The 13262-nt window shown below is 53.2% G+C and overlaps 5 protein-coding genes across 5 annotated transcripts; 4 read left to right on the forward strand and 1 right to left on the reverse strand.

Annotated features, from left to right (window-relative positions):
• Positions 1-207: 207 nt before the first annotated feature.
• Positions 208-2374, forward strand: NOP9 (Nucleolar protein 9; the record flags this gene model as incomplete). Its single annotated transcript, XM_049363087.1, has 2 exons — positions 208-623; positions 673-2374. 2 exons carry the CDS (start codon positions 208-210, stop codon positions 2372-2374), a joined length of 2118 nt encoding a protein of 705 aa, XP_049225679.1.
• A 392-nt stretch (positions 2375-2766) lies between these two features.
• J4E78_002441 (uncharacterized protein) lies at positions 2767-4474 on the forward strand (the record flags this gene model as incomplete). The annotated part of the gene is made up of 3 exons (XM_049363088.1): positions 2767-2820; positions 2948-3286; positions 3338-4474. 3 exons carry the CDS (start codon positions 2767-2769, stop codon positions 4472-4474), a joined length of 1530 nt encoding a protein of 509 aa, XP_049225680.1.
• A 330-nt stretch (positions 4475-4804) lies between these two features.
• On the reverse strand, positions 4805-6186 carry J4E78_002442 (uncharacterized protein; the record flags this gene model as incomplete). Its single annotated transcript, XM_049363089.1, has 2 exons — positions 4805-5991; positions 6111-6186. The coding sequence occupies 2 exons, from the start codon at positions 6184-6186 to the stop codon at positions 4805-4807; spliced, it is 1263 nt and encodes a 420-aa protein (XP_049225681.1).
• A 2262-nt stretch (positions 6187-8448) lies between these two features.
• J4E78_002443 (uncharacterized protein) lies at positions 8449-9225 on the forward strand (the record flags this gene model as incomplete). Its single annotated transcript, XM_049363090.1, has 3 exons — positions 8449-8473; positions 8530-8781; positions 8843-9225. 3 exons carry the CDS (start codon positions 8449-8451, stop codon positions 9223-9225), a joined length of 660 nt encoding a protein of 219 aa, XP_049225682.1.
• Positions 9226-11724: 2499 nt separating this feature from the next.
• Positions 11725-13177, forward strand: J4E78_002444 (uncharacterized protein; the record flags this gene model as incomplete). The annotated part of the gene is made up of 2 exons (XM_049363091.1): positions 11725-11776; positions 11832-13177. 2 exons carry the CDS (start codon positions 11725-11727, stop codon positions 13175-13177), a joined length of 1398 nt encoding a protein of 465 aa, XP_049225683.1.
• Positions 13178-13262: the final 85 nt, after the last annotated feature.

Below are 13262 nucleotides of genomic sequence, written 5' to 3' on the forward strand. Positions count from 1 at the left end.
CCTTAATCCACCTACTGCCGTGACCCACGCCCTGCAAACCTCTGTACCGCTGCAAAGAAGGCCCAGGCGGTTCTGTTCCGCCGCTGTCTATTTACTGCCTGTCCTGCCCTGCACTGCTGCTGCGTGAGCACTGCAGACCTCTCCCCGCCCAATAGCCGAAGTTGCGAAACTTTTTGTGTTGCGCCGCTGCCGTCATCGCCAGCCGCCATGCCCAAGGAACACAAGAAGCGCGGCCGCCGCGACGACCAGAAGAAGCGCAAGCGGGACCAGGACGACGATGCGAGTGCAAAGCGCTTCAAGAAAGAGGACCTCGACCAGCTCGAAGCCGAAAACCCTGCGCAGCATGTCCCCGAGCATGACGTCGCCCGCCCGGATGCGACGCCCTTCTACGGAATGCTCGACGAGCAGGAGCAGGAGTACTTCAAGAAAGCCGACGAGATGCTCGAGCTGAACCAGTTCGAGAGCTCCGAGGACCGCGACATCTTCCTCGCCAGCGTCTGGAAGGAGGCCGACGGGAAGGAACTGAAAATCGCCAACAGCCAGACGTCGCGCCTGCTCGAACGCCTGATCCTTCTTTCCTCTCCCGACCAGCTCAAGGGCCTGTTCCAGAAGTTCAGCGGAAAGTACGTACTGAATCGCTCCTTCCCCACTCAACTTGCTAACCCGTCGCAGCTTCCTCAACCTGGTCCAGAACCGATTTGCGTCCCACTGCTGCGAAGCCCTCTTCATACAAGCTGCGCCTGTCGTCACCCAAGAGACTGCCACCAAACCTGAGAAGCTTGCAACACCCCCGTCGTCAGACCCCGACCAAGTCCTCGTCTCCATGGAGAATTTGTTCCTGTACACGCTGGGCGAGCTGGAGGGCTACATGGGTTTCCTAATGACCGACAAGTATGCATCGCACGTACTGAGAGTACTCCTCGTCATTCTATCGGGCGCCCCGCTGGAAAAACAGAACAAGTCGGCTATGCAGAGCAAGAAGAAGGAAAAGGTCACCGTCTCAGGTGCAGAGAAGGAGCAGGAACGTCTACTCGAAGAAAGGGCCGTCCCCGAAAGCTTTTCCGAGGCCCTGGAGAAGGTCATCAGCGAGAGTGTTTCGGGCATTGAGTCGCACTACCTCCGTACCCTAACCACACACCCACTCGGCAGCCCCACTCTACAACTGCTGCTCAAGCTGGAGCTCTCCCACTTCGGCAAGTCGCGCGCCAAGGACGAAAAGTCCATCATCCACCGACTTCTCCCAGATAATCCTATCGCGGAAGGAACAGAAAGCGCCATCCTGATCAACGGGCTTGTGTACGACACCATTGGCTCCCGGCTACTGGAAGTCATCATCGAGAATGCGCCCGGAAAGGTATTCAAGTCCATTTACGGAGAGTTCTTCAAGGAACGTATGGGTACGCTAGCTCGCAATGAGATCGCGGCCTATGTGGTTGGAAAGATCATGGAAAGACTCGGCAAGGACGATCTAGAAGAAGCCATGCGTCAAATAGTGGACCAGATCCCCAGCTTGGTAGAACGTGGCCGGACGGGAGTTATCAAGACACTCATCGAGCGATGCGTCGCGCGTGACATCGACTGCTCGCCTATCAAGGCTCAGCTGGAGACTGCATATGCCGGCTCCAACGGCTTCGAAGTCACACGCATTCTCAAGCTCAGTGAGGAAGACGGCAAGCCTCGTGCTAAGCACGAACACTCACCCGAGAAGGTTCACGGGTCACTCCTGGCACAAACCATGATGACCGTGGATGGGCCCCTCGGCCAACTTGTCTTCGACTCTTTGGCCAACCTGTCCCCTGAACTCGCCGTTCAGCTCGCTCGCGACTCTACAGCTTCACGGACGCTTCAAGCGGCCCTAATGTCCAAGAACGCTTCTGTCATCTTTCGCCGAAAAATGATACAACAGTTCTATGGCAAGATTGGTGAACTTGCACTCGATCCTGCTGCATCCCACGTCATCGATGCCATCTGGCACGGTACAGCCGGCCTCGCTTTCATCCGCGAGCGCATCGCGGAAGAGTTGGCCGAGAACGAGAACTCGCTTCGCGAATCCTTCGTCGGGCGTGCGGTCTGGCGAAATTGGCGCATGGATCTCTACAAACGCAAACGCGGCGACTGGGTCACACAATCCCGCTACACCGCCGGCAATGACGGATTCCAAAGCTTCCCCGAGTCCAACGGCGACGCAACACCCCCGCAAAACCATCGGGCGGGAAGACATCTGACAGCTATCGAGTTGGCAAGGCAGAAGCATGCCGCTGCGAAAGCCTCACAAGCCAAGGACGGTAAAAAGCCGAAGAAGGGGAGTCACACGACAAACAGCAGTGTCAGCAGCGGAAGCAGCAGCAAGGCCAAGAGCCTTGTTGCGCAATAATAGTCACATTATACATCATGTACAGGAATTTCTTTTGTCAGCACGGTTCGCTGAGAATGAGGCATCGTTTAACGGCGTTTTCCGAGCTGGGCTTAGGGCTTAGGTGGGCCTGTCACGCATTTTTCTGATTCGACGACTCTAGATACCTTTTAGTGGCATACTTGCATGAGAACAGTTTTGCTTTAGGAATGTGGCTTGTACCCCGAGCAGAAAGAATCGATGACTCCATGTTCGTCATTGCTAATTGTTCGGCGCTAACGCCGACTACTCGGCCACCTTTGTTTGTGTTTGTGACTTCTTCTACACTCATCACTCCTTGAAGTACGAGCACACAAAAAGTCCACAACTCTTCCTATATTACCATAATACAATCCGTGCATACGCATCTCGCAATGTCATCCCCAGAACAGGGAGAAACCCTCCGTCGTGCTGAGGAAGTCAAAGACGTAAGTGGCTCGGAAGGGCATTCCGATTGTTCCGACATGTCCCTGAACTCCCATCGCGCCTCTCATTCATCAGATCCAGACAGGGATCTACATAAGCAGTAAAGACATCCGCTAACGGCAGAATCAGCTTCTCGACTCTATTCAAGAGCTGATAATACCATTCATCCGCTCAGCCGACGAAGATGCAGCTACAAAACACACAGGCCATGGACTGAAAATTGAAGGTGGCGGGCCGAGAACCGCGTTAGTAGAGCACCACCCGCCCAAGAAGCTAGAATCCATTCTGAAGGAAGAGTTGGAGATCAATGATGGTAAGACCGGTAAAGATGGCCTTATCAAGCTCGTGGAGAGTATCTTGAAGTACTCTGTCAACACATGGGATCAAGGATTTCTAGACAAGTTGTATGCGAGCACGAATGCTGTGGGAGTGGTCAGCGAATTGGTATTGGCCGTACTGAACACCAACGTACGTCTATCTCTCATAATGTACTCTCATGGTATTGCTAACACGTATTAGTCACACGTCTACCAAGTCTCTCCCGTCCTGACCCTTGTCGAAAAGCGAACGACAAAGTATCTAGCAACACTATTCGGCCTCCCTACTTCCACTTCAGGAGGTATCTCCCAGCCCGGTGGCAGCGCCTCGAACAGCTCCGCCATAGTAATCGCGCGAAACACACTCTACCCCGAGACCAAAACCGACGGCAACGGCTCCCACAAATTCACCATCTTCACCTCAGCCCACGGCCACTACTCCGTCGAAAAAGCCGCCAACCTCTTCGGCCTCGGCTCCAAGAACGTCATCGCCGTCCCCGTCGACGACCGCGGCTGCATGATCCCCGCCGAATTCGAACGCTGCGTAAAAGAAAGTAAAGACCGCGGCGAAACACCCTTTTTCCTCAACGCAACAGCCGGAACAACCGTCCAAGGTTCTTTCGACCCATTCCCTGCTCTCAGCAAGATCTGCAAGGAACAGAATCTCTGGTTCCACATCGACGGCTCGTGGGGCGGCAGCGTGGTCTTCAACGAGAAGTACCGGGAATCGAGGCTCAAGGGCGCTGAACTCGCGGACAGTATCGCTATCAACCCACACAAGATGCTCGGTGTACCGATGACTTGTTCTTTCCTCCTTGCTCGCGACATGAACACGTTCTACCGCGCGCTCACGCTGCCAGCGGGCTACCTCTTCCACAACGCGCCCGGCACCGACGCAGCGGATATCTACGACCTCGCTGATCTGACACCTCAATGCGGTCGGCGCGCCGATAGCTTGAAGATGTTCCTTGCGCTGCAATACTACGGCCCGCAGCACTTTAGCGATTTGGTTGCTCGTGGATACGAGAACGGGGAGTACCTTTTGAGCAAACTGAAGGAGAGTGGCAATTTCAAGACGATTAGCCCGGAGCCGTTGCCGTGTCTGCAGGTGTGCTTCTATTACGCAAAGGGTGGGCAGTTGAAAGAGGACGCGGACGCGAATAGTAAGGCGACGACGGAGATTGCTAATAGGCTTATTAGCAGAGGCTTCATGATTGACTTTGCGCCGGGCGAGAAGGGCAAGTTCTTTAGGGTTGTAGTGAACGGGGGGTTGATCAAAGGCACGTTGGATGGGCTTGTCAAGGCGTTGGAAGAGACGGCTGCGGACTTGGGATACTGAACATGTCACGATGAGGAAGAGGAGATGGCAAAAGTCACATAAGCGATTAGGGTCAAGTCATCGTAATGAAAAGCATTCATTCATTTGAGAATTGGATATCTATGTTACATGATGCTCGTATCTCGTAATCATACCCATAGTATGGTAACACCAGAAATGATCTTCCACGCACACTTACGCAGCACTAGGCCGCGGGTGCGTCGGCAAGAAAAATGACAGAAGTGATGGACGTATACAGCTGCTTGTTGAGAGATGCAATAAGAAAGATGCATGTCGCAAGACGCAGTCTGCGATATCATTCCAAAGACGTGGTAGCTTCCTTCAGGATAGCTAGTCGAGTACACCCCAGTAACGCTCAGCGTTGAAGGTTGACGCAGAGTCGGCTTTCCACTCCGAGTCGTAGGCACTGAAGAAGAACAGATCGCCATTGAAACTCGCGCGGAGGGAGTCGAGGGCGATACGTTGGTTCTCGGGCGAGGGGACGGCTGCACCATTCGCATTACCCTGGCGAGGCCAGCCGGACTCAGTGACGATGAGGCGCTTGTTACTGCAGGCGGCTTTTACACGCTCGACTTGACTCTTGACAAATGTGCCAGCATCCTGAGCTTGGGTGTTCCGGTCAAAGAAGGCGTGGATATTGACCATGACCACATCTGAGGCGCCGCAGATGGCAGGGTTATCGAGCGTAGCAGGAGCGGTCTCGACTGCGCCCACAGGTCCGTTGTAACCGGCGCTTCGTAGCTGGGTGCGTGCTTGGCCGATTGCGTCGACGACTTGGGAAGATGTCATTCTGCGTTCGTTGACGCGCTCATTTTCGACAGCGAAGAGTTGGATAACATCCCAATTGCCGCCGGCATACTGATCAATGGCGCTCTTGTAGGCTTTGATGACCTGGCTGAGATCTTCGCCGCCGCCACTGGGGTCTAGATACGCGCCACCCATGAGCTTTTGGCCGTTCTTCTGGGCGTTCTGAATTGCAAGTGGGATCTGATTGCAGTCCATGCCATAGATGCGGATGACTTTGTAGTCCTTCATGCTACTGAATTCGCTAGCAACTTCATCCGGGGTCTTGCAGTTGGCGGAGCTGCTGTACGCATCCCAAGTTATACCCAGAGGTAGAGTTCCAGCAGCGGCCTTGTCGACAGGGATGTCCTCGGGCGGGGACGCTAGTTGCGGGGGCTGAGGCTCTTGAGTAGGAGCTGGCGGCGCAGGTGAGGGTGAGGGTGACGGTGTCGTGGTCGCATCCTGAATGTCGACAGCCGTAGGCTCTGCTAGCAGAGAAGCAGATGTGGAAGACGTTGGTAAGGGAGCCGGCTCTGGCACGGCTGATGAAGTCTGCGGAGGCTCGACAGTTGACGATGTCGTCTCGGCTGTGATTGAGGGCACAGTGACAGGTGAAGTGAGGATTGTCGAAGTCGCAGTTGAATAGGGTGCGCCTGCGTCATTGACGAAGACAGCAACTTCAGCCATGACTTCGGTAACGTAGATTACCTCGGTGACAATCTTGCGCTTATGATCTGTACCTTGTTAGTGAACGATGTAACATAGACAGGCAACGATGTGACTGCAGACTCAGTGCAGCAGGCGAGACTATCGTCACAGTATGCCGCAGGTGGAGAGAATTCCGGTAACTCACTGAGTGGACGTCCGCTCGCAGAGCTTACTAGAAGGCCGGCGGCGGTAAGAGCGCTCGCGAAAACGATGGACTTCATGGTGATGATGAAGCGAGTGTTATGGGATGTTTAAGCTGGGTATACAACGTAAAGGTGCTGTGTGTGGGAATGTTGTGGGTTGTTTGGGTGAAGCCGTGCAGCGCAGTGGATGTATAGGTGCGAGAAATGAGTGAATGACTGCCTGCAGCTGAAAAGAAGGAAAGACCGACTGGGTCAGTTTAGGGAAGCTGGGAACCAACAGAGACTGTAGGGACTGTAATCGGCGTTGAAGAGGAAGCGCGGTCGGCGTTGACGACTTGGTATTGTTGCGCTGTTGTGGTACCTTTACCTGCGCTAGCGCCTTCTGGGCCTTAGGCGACGCCGTTTGGGCAATCGCGACGAACGGCGAAGGTATTCATGGATCGTCCTGCAGGGTCCAAATTTCGTGGTCGCAACTGCCTTAAGACACACGATGAGGGATGAAACGCCAACCCCAGGTTATGATAAGGAGCATGAACTGAAACCTCAACCTGCCCCAGGCGCTGGGCCACAAACATTTGGACGACTAGAACGAAGTGGAGAAGGAAACAATGTAGGTAGGAGCAGACAACACAACTAGGAGTTCGTTGGCTAGGCACATAGCTTCTCAAGACCAAGAGTACTGAGGACTGTAAACGCGGAGAAGCCAAGTGATCTGTAGACCTGCACAAGCTCATGACTGTATGAGTGGATTGGAAAGCTCTTGCCAGAAACCCACCGCTGGTTCTTGAGAAAGATAGGTCAATCCAAGTCACCATATTGGCCGATCGTTTGCAGGCCGGTGTACGGATGCAATTACAATAGCTTTAGTCTCAATGCAACAGGTGCAATATGTTTGATCGAAGGCAGCATCTATTGACATATAGCGTGTGATAAATGTTGTCCATATTTTGCGAGGCAACTAAGTTGACACCAGCCCCAGCGCTGCAAAGTTTTGTAGAAGATCAAGGAGCGCAAATTTGGAATGATAGCAGTTTGAAAGTGAAGAAAGGAAACCGAAGCGAAAGAAAGGGACACGACGAAATGCATGATGACTCGAACGATAACACTGAGAGGGGAAACATACCTGGGTACGCATAATGTTCGTGTGTGAGTAGAAACACAGAGTGAGACGAACGCATGGCAGTTCAGATCAAGCGTCCACAAGGCGCGCCCGACGTGCTAAGTATGCCGGGACTTTCAAAAGAGAGATGCGACTCCAAGAAGAAACGAAGGGTCAACAGGTCTTTAGCCTAGAGGATGCTACTCACTTGAAACCAGCTGGAGACGACGGCCTTCGACGACGTCTCTCACGAATTGAGCGAAGATTGCGAAATGCGCGCATAGTAAGCCACGCATGCAGCTTCAGAGAAGCGTCGCAAATGTCGTAGGACTTTACAGGTAATAGTATTGTAGACGAAGTGAGCTTGGCTGGAGACAAAAAGGAGGCCCGCAGCCTGCAGGCCGCCGCCCTGATGCGGGGCACGTGTGCCACAAGCCTCCAGGCTGACCCCTTTGAACTCAGGCGCGGGGCTTTCGCTCACTCACCTACTACACTCTTCTTCAATACCTCCCACAGAAGCGAGACGTGCAAATCCAGGACCGTTTATCGCGACAAGAGCGCGAAAGAAAGCACGAGTCGAGCAGAAGCCGCACAGGCAACAGCGCACGGCCAGCGCTCCCCTCTCTGTCGCCGACCGCGGGTTTCGCCTCCCGCACTGGCCCTCGCTTCGTCTAGCACCTGCGCTGGCTCCACCAACATCACCAGCAACCTTTGCTCAGTATATATAGCTAATATTTTAGGAGTATCAATGTGCAGTGCGAGGATTTGTACGAACTCATTTCTTGCCTTTTACCAGAAGTGACCGCGAGTCCCGCACAACACTGCACTTACTCAATCTTTGGAAACACCTCACCCTTCGTGGGTTCGAAACTCTGTTTTTGCACTTTTCTTTTTGCCTTTTTGGCTAACCCACACAAGCATTCACTCTACTCCGACAACGCCACAACTATTCTGTGGACACATATTTCCTGTCTTCATGTTTTTACACATCTTGAGCATCTCAATTTGGCCGGGATGCTGCAGCAGTCTTGCAATTCGCCGTAGACATCAAATGTAGGTATCATGAACCCACCCAGAAATCTGGTACTCCCAGTCTCTACAGACATAACATCAACATCATGACCCCTCCTACATAACACGTGGACTTGTTTGAGTTCGGTACGCTTAACGGGACATCGCACAATAAACCATGCATCGTATTTTGCGTGAAGCACACATCCACATCCTCACTCACCGCAGTTATGGACGCAGCGCAGAGCATAAACGGTAAGTTACTCGTGCCCACATCGCTGTGCAGTTGGCTAACAGAGCTCTACCAACAGAGAACGCTTCTTTCCTCTACGGCCATGAGCATCAGTACCAGATTATCATCCTTCCAACATGCACATGCGAAAAGGGATATAGGGCCCTCCTCATCGCTAAATACCGTGAGGCTGACCAAGCCGTTATTGCAGTCAATGATGGCGCTGTGTTCCACGGCGATACCGTCGTTGGAGGTTTGCGACGTGCAAGTAAGAGAGCAGCGGTAGACGCACTGAGCCACCGACTTATGTCGCTCGTTGGATATCTTAGCTGTAAGTCTTCCAGGCACAGGTGCTACGGCGTGACGAACTTGCGAATGCTGACATTATGTAGATAGGGCTGGCCTCAAAGACGGCGATACCTTCGTCACCAGGTACAAGAACGGTCGCACTACGATTCGTGTCAAACATCCCGATGGAACAAGGTCGAAGGCAACGATGAAAACTGGGGATATCAAGAGAACAGTTCCGGCCTGTAGTGCGACTCCTTCGAACGGAAGCGATGTTACGTGCTGTGAGAAAGAGCGCGAGAGACTAGAGTACGAGAGCCAGACAAGGGAGGTCGAGACACATAACAAGAAGATCGATAAGCAGTTGGAAGATGCCGCGAAGCAGTTGGATGCTCCTGAGAAAGAGTGGGATGCTTCTGAGAAGGAATGGAATGATGCGAAGAAGTTCGGAGATGAAGATAAGACATGGTGCTGTGTCGTCATGTAAGCAGGAAGAGTCGATGGAAGAGGACGAGCATGGTACCTATCTCCAAGGTCACTCTGAAGTGATATTTACTCGGCGATAGTCGCGGGCTAAGAGTAGTAATACAAAGGCGATGCGAATAGCATCTACCCACAAAACCAATCCAGTAGACCCTCCAAGTCTAACACTTCATCTTAATTCCCCTCCTCTTCTCGTTCTCCCTCCATTCAAACATGAACTGCACACCAGTGAATAGCGCACCACAAGCCGTAGCAAGGAACATCCAGCCAGACCATGTTCCTACAATACCACGGACCAAGTCCTTGAGACCATCGACTCCCAGGGCGAAACCGACGAGATTAGCTGTCATGAGCATGAGGATCTCGAAAACGGCGCCGACTCCGCATAACCAGCGATATGCATCTGGGCTGTTCTTCCACTTCTTTGCGGGGAATATGTACGAAGCGATAATCTCTGGGAGAACGAAGAGAGTGACCAGCCAACCCCACATCAGCAACCGAAGCTGGATATCGTGCCAAATCGCGATAAAGGTAAACACGGCGAGGTAGTTTCCAACCGATCTTGCCTTGCCCCAGAGACCATCTCCTCTGTTGCCACCCAGCGGAATGTAAAGGTATCGCAAACTCCACTTGTTGAAGCTACGATGCCAACCGCGCCAGAAGTGCATGACAGAGTAATTGTCAGACATACATCTGACCATGTTCTCGGGAGGATCGATACCGTCCAAGAGCGACCAGAGACGGAAGAAACGCCATGGGATGAGCAGCTTTAGCCAGATGTGCTTTAGGTTGAAGAAACCTAGCATACTGAGCTGGGCAGGCGTGTACTGCGACCAGTCGGGCCTCTCATGGAAGATGGCGACCATGTACATGTAGTGGATCATGATTTCCATCGTCAACAAGACGACAATGAAGCGTACGAGGTAGAATGTTGTTCGCTTGGTCGTGATGCTGTGGGGTCGGTACCGGCATTGAGCGATGTAATCGTTGAACGTGATGATAGGCCCAGCGAGGTAGAGGGGCGAGTACATGGCATAGGCAAAGTAATTGCGGAAAGTGTAGTCAGTAGGCTTGGCAGGTATCGTGACGCGGTCCCGCTCGGAGAGGTTGGAAGGGTCGAGTTGTTTCTTCTTGATGTTATTAGCTATATCGAACTAAGGGTGGGTGGGTAAAGTACTTCAATGGAACTACCCGTCCGAGAGTTGAGACTCCAATAGTAATCGAGATTGAAGCTGATCAACCGGAGTATGGTGAAGTTGAAAAGAACCTCCCACCGAGGTATCAGACCACCATAGCTGTCTAGAGTGTGACCGAAGTTGGATGCTGGTTGACCTTTCTCCGACAATGTGGATGGAAGGAAAGTGCCAAGTATGTTGGCATACGAGTAGCCGTCTGAGAACTCGTTTGCAAATAGAGTCCCGACGTTGAAGATCCATGTAGCAGCCGGTACATATTGTCGAGGAAGCTTCGTCCCGATGCAGTAGTTGGCGTAAAGAATGGCGACAATCTTGAATGCTGAGAAGCCATGAAGGGCGGCAAGGAAGATAGCGGCAAATAAAAGGTCGAATGAAATGCGCTGGTTCATACGGGCATCCGCTGCAGCACCTGGGGTTAAGCCCATAGTAAGGCCATTGCCGGCAGAGGGCCGAACTTGAGTATACGTTCCCGCCCTCCAGAACGAATCATAGGCCTTACGCAGAATAGGATGAAGTAGAACAACGATGAAGAGGTAAGGAATGTTCTGGCGGAACCCGCTGTACTGAGCATCGGTATTGTCCTGAGCAGTTAGACAATGGCATGTGACAGTCGATGTTGCAACGTACTACTTTGCGACCAGGTATCCAGCCATCTGACAGAAGATGTTCAAACTTCGGATAGTTTGGATGGGATTCTGCATAACGATCAGCTCCCCTCACCCTCTGCGGGCCCATTTGGACGAACCTTGAGAAACATCTAGTACCAACTTGAACATAAAGAACACGCTGGCTGCAATGGACACGTAGTAGAAGTAGAACTCTGGCGTTGACCATAGCGGCGCATGACTTCTATTTTCTAGACTCTTGTCTCCATTCCGTCCATCTTTGACTGGCACTGGTCCAGCGGGATCTAGTTTGGCCTCTTCGAGCGCCTCTTTCGGGGATGCGGTGGCCGGTACAACGAAGCGTGTGTCGAGGGTATCCAGCGAGTAGAGCTGGCGAATGAATTTGAGCGCCATTGTATTGCCTAGACTATCTCCTCATCTTCCAGTGTTCAAGAGACCCTGTGTATGTGCCCCTGAAGTATGCGGAGGGGAGGCGCGGGGGACAAGTGCGGTGATGGAGGCCAGGTCCGCAACCTCAACTTTTGGAGTTCGCGTCTGGCAACAGCTTCGCTCCAACACCAACGCCCATCCTGCAAGGACAGCGCCCAAAGCACCTCGAATACCCATTATCACGCGTCAATCAGGCCTCACGTATACAAGCGAATCTTTATCAAGCTTTGCGCATTGCGATAGTCGCGCGCGATGAACATTCCCAACGCATCGACCGCACCAGCTGCGGGAGAGTACGCCGGAGGTACGCAAAGCTCGACGGAGCTCTACATGCTGCGCACGCTAATTGAGAACCATAGATGAGGTCTCTGCGATCGTTCTCGACCCCGGCTACTCGACCGTTCGCGCTGGATTCGCTGGCGAGGACGTGCCCAAGTCCGTCTGCCCTTCCTTTTACGGCCAAACATCCTCAGGCGAACACCTATTCGGCGAGAATGCGATACATGCGCCGGTCGGCGGTCTCGATATTAAGAACTATTGGGGCTCAGACGGCATTGTAGAGGACTGGGATACAGCGACCAAGCTGTGGGAGTATGCGATCACGAGCCGACTCACCGGCGCAAAACCAACCGACCCTACCAAGAACGGGCTGAACGATGGCAATGGCGAGAACGAGAATGGGGAGGCCATGGACGTGGATATGGACGCGTTAGAAAACAACGAGAAGCCGCTGGAAGACAGCCCGCTGTTGGTCACGGAACCAGGCTGGAACAGCGCAAAGGCACGGGAAAAGTACATTGAGATCGCCATGGAGGACTGGGGCACGCCAGCTTTCTTCTTGCAGAAGACTGGTGTATTGGCTGCCTTTGCATCAGGAAAAGCGTCAGGCATCATCATTGACGTCGGTGCGTCGCATACATCCGTCACACCTGTGCTTGACGGCATGGTGTTGCGGAAGGGTGTCCAGAAATCGCCTCTAGCAGGCAACTTTGTCTCTGATCAGATACGGACGTCGTTCAAGCAAGCCCAGCCTGAAGTGCCATTGACACCGCACTACATGGTCAAGAGCAAGACGCCAGTCGACGCTGGGGTACCCGCCCAAGCAACCTACAAGACATTCGAGACACCACCGACCGACTCGTTCCGCTTAAACGAAGAGGAGCGCATTCTCACGTCCTTCAAGGAATCCGTCGTAGAAGTCTGGCCTGGCCCCGGCCGCTTCAGCACCAACGAAGAGCTGGCAAAGAGCATGCCAGGCCGACCCTTCGAAATGCCCGACGGCTGGAACCAAGTCTTCGGCATCGAGAGGTTCCGCGCCGCAGAGGGTCTCTTCGACCACAACGCCGCGCTCGCCAGCGAAACCATGCCCGCGCCGAAGCCTGAACAGACAATCCCCCGACTCGTACAAGCAGCAGTCCAACAAGTCGACGCCGACCAACGTCCTCTCCTCCTCTCCAACATCGTCGTAACAGGTGGCTCGACGCTACTCTACAAGTTCAACGAGCGCCTTAACTACGAAATCAACGCCATCTACCCCAGCACTAGGAATAAGCTCATTGCACCCGGTAGCGTGGTGGAGAGGAAATACGCAGCCTGGATTGGTGGCAGTATACTAGCCAGTCTGGGCAGTTTCCACCAGCTGTGGATCTCAAGGAAGGAGTACGAGGAGCATGGTGCTGGTATTGTCGAGAAGAGATGTCGTTAGGCACGGCGTGATGGATGCGATGCGGAGTCCATGTTTTACTGAGGGTCACTAGACTTCTATTGTTCTGTTAGGTAGTGTAATGCAC

This window comes from Alternaria triticimaculans, assembly GCF_023758025.1.
Source record: "Alternaria triticimaculans strain BMP 0046 chromosome Unknown scaffold_2, whole genome shotgun sequence".
Classification (NCBI taxonomy): Eukaryota; Fungi; Ascomycota; class Dothideomycetes; order Pleosporales; family Pleosporaceae; genus Alternaria; species Alternaria triticimaculans.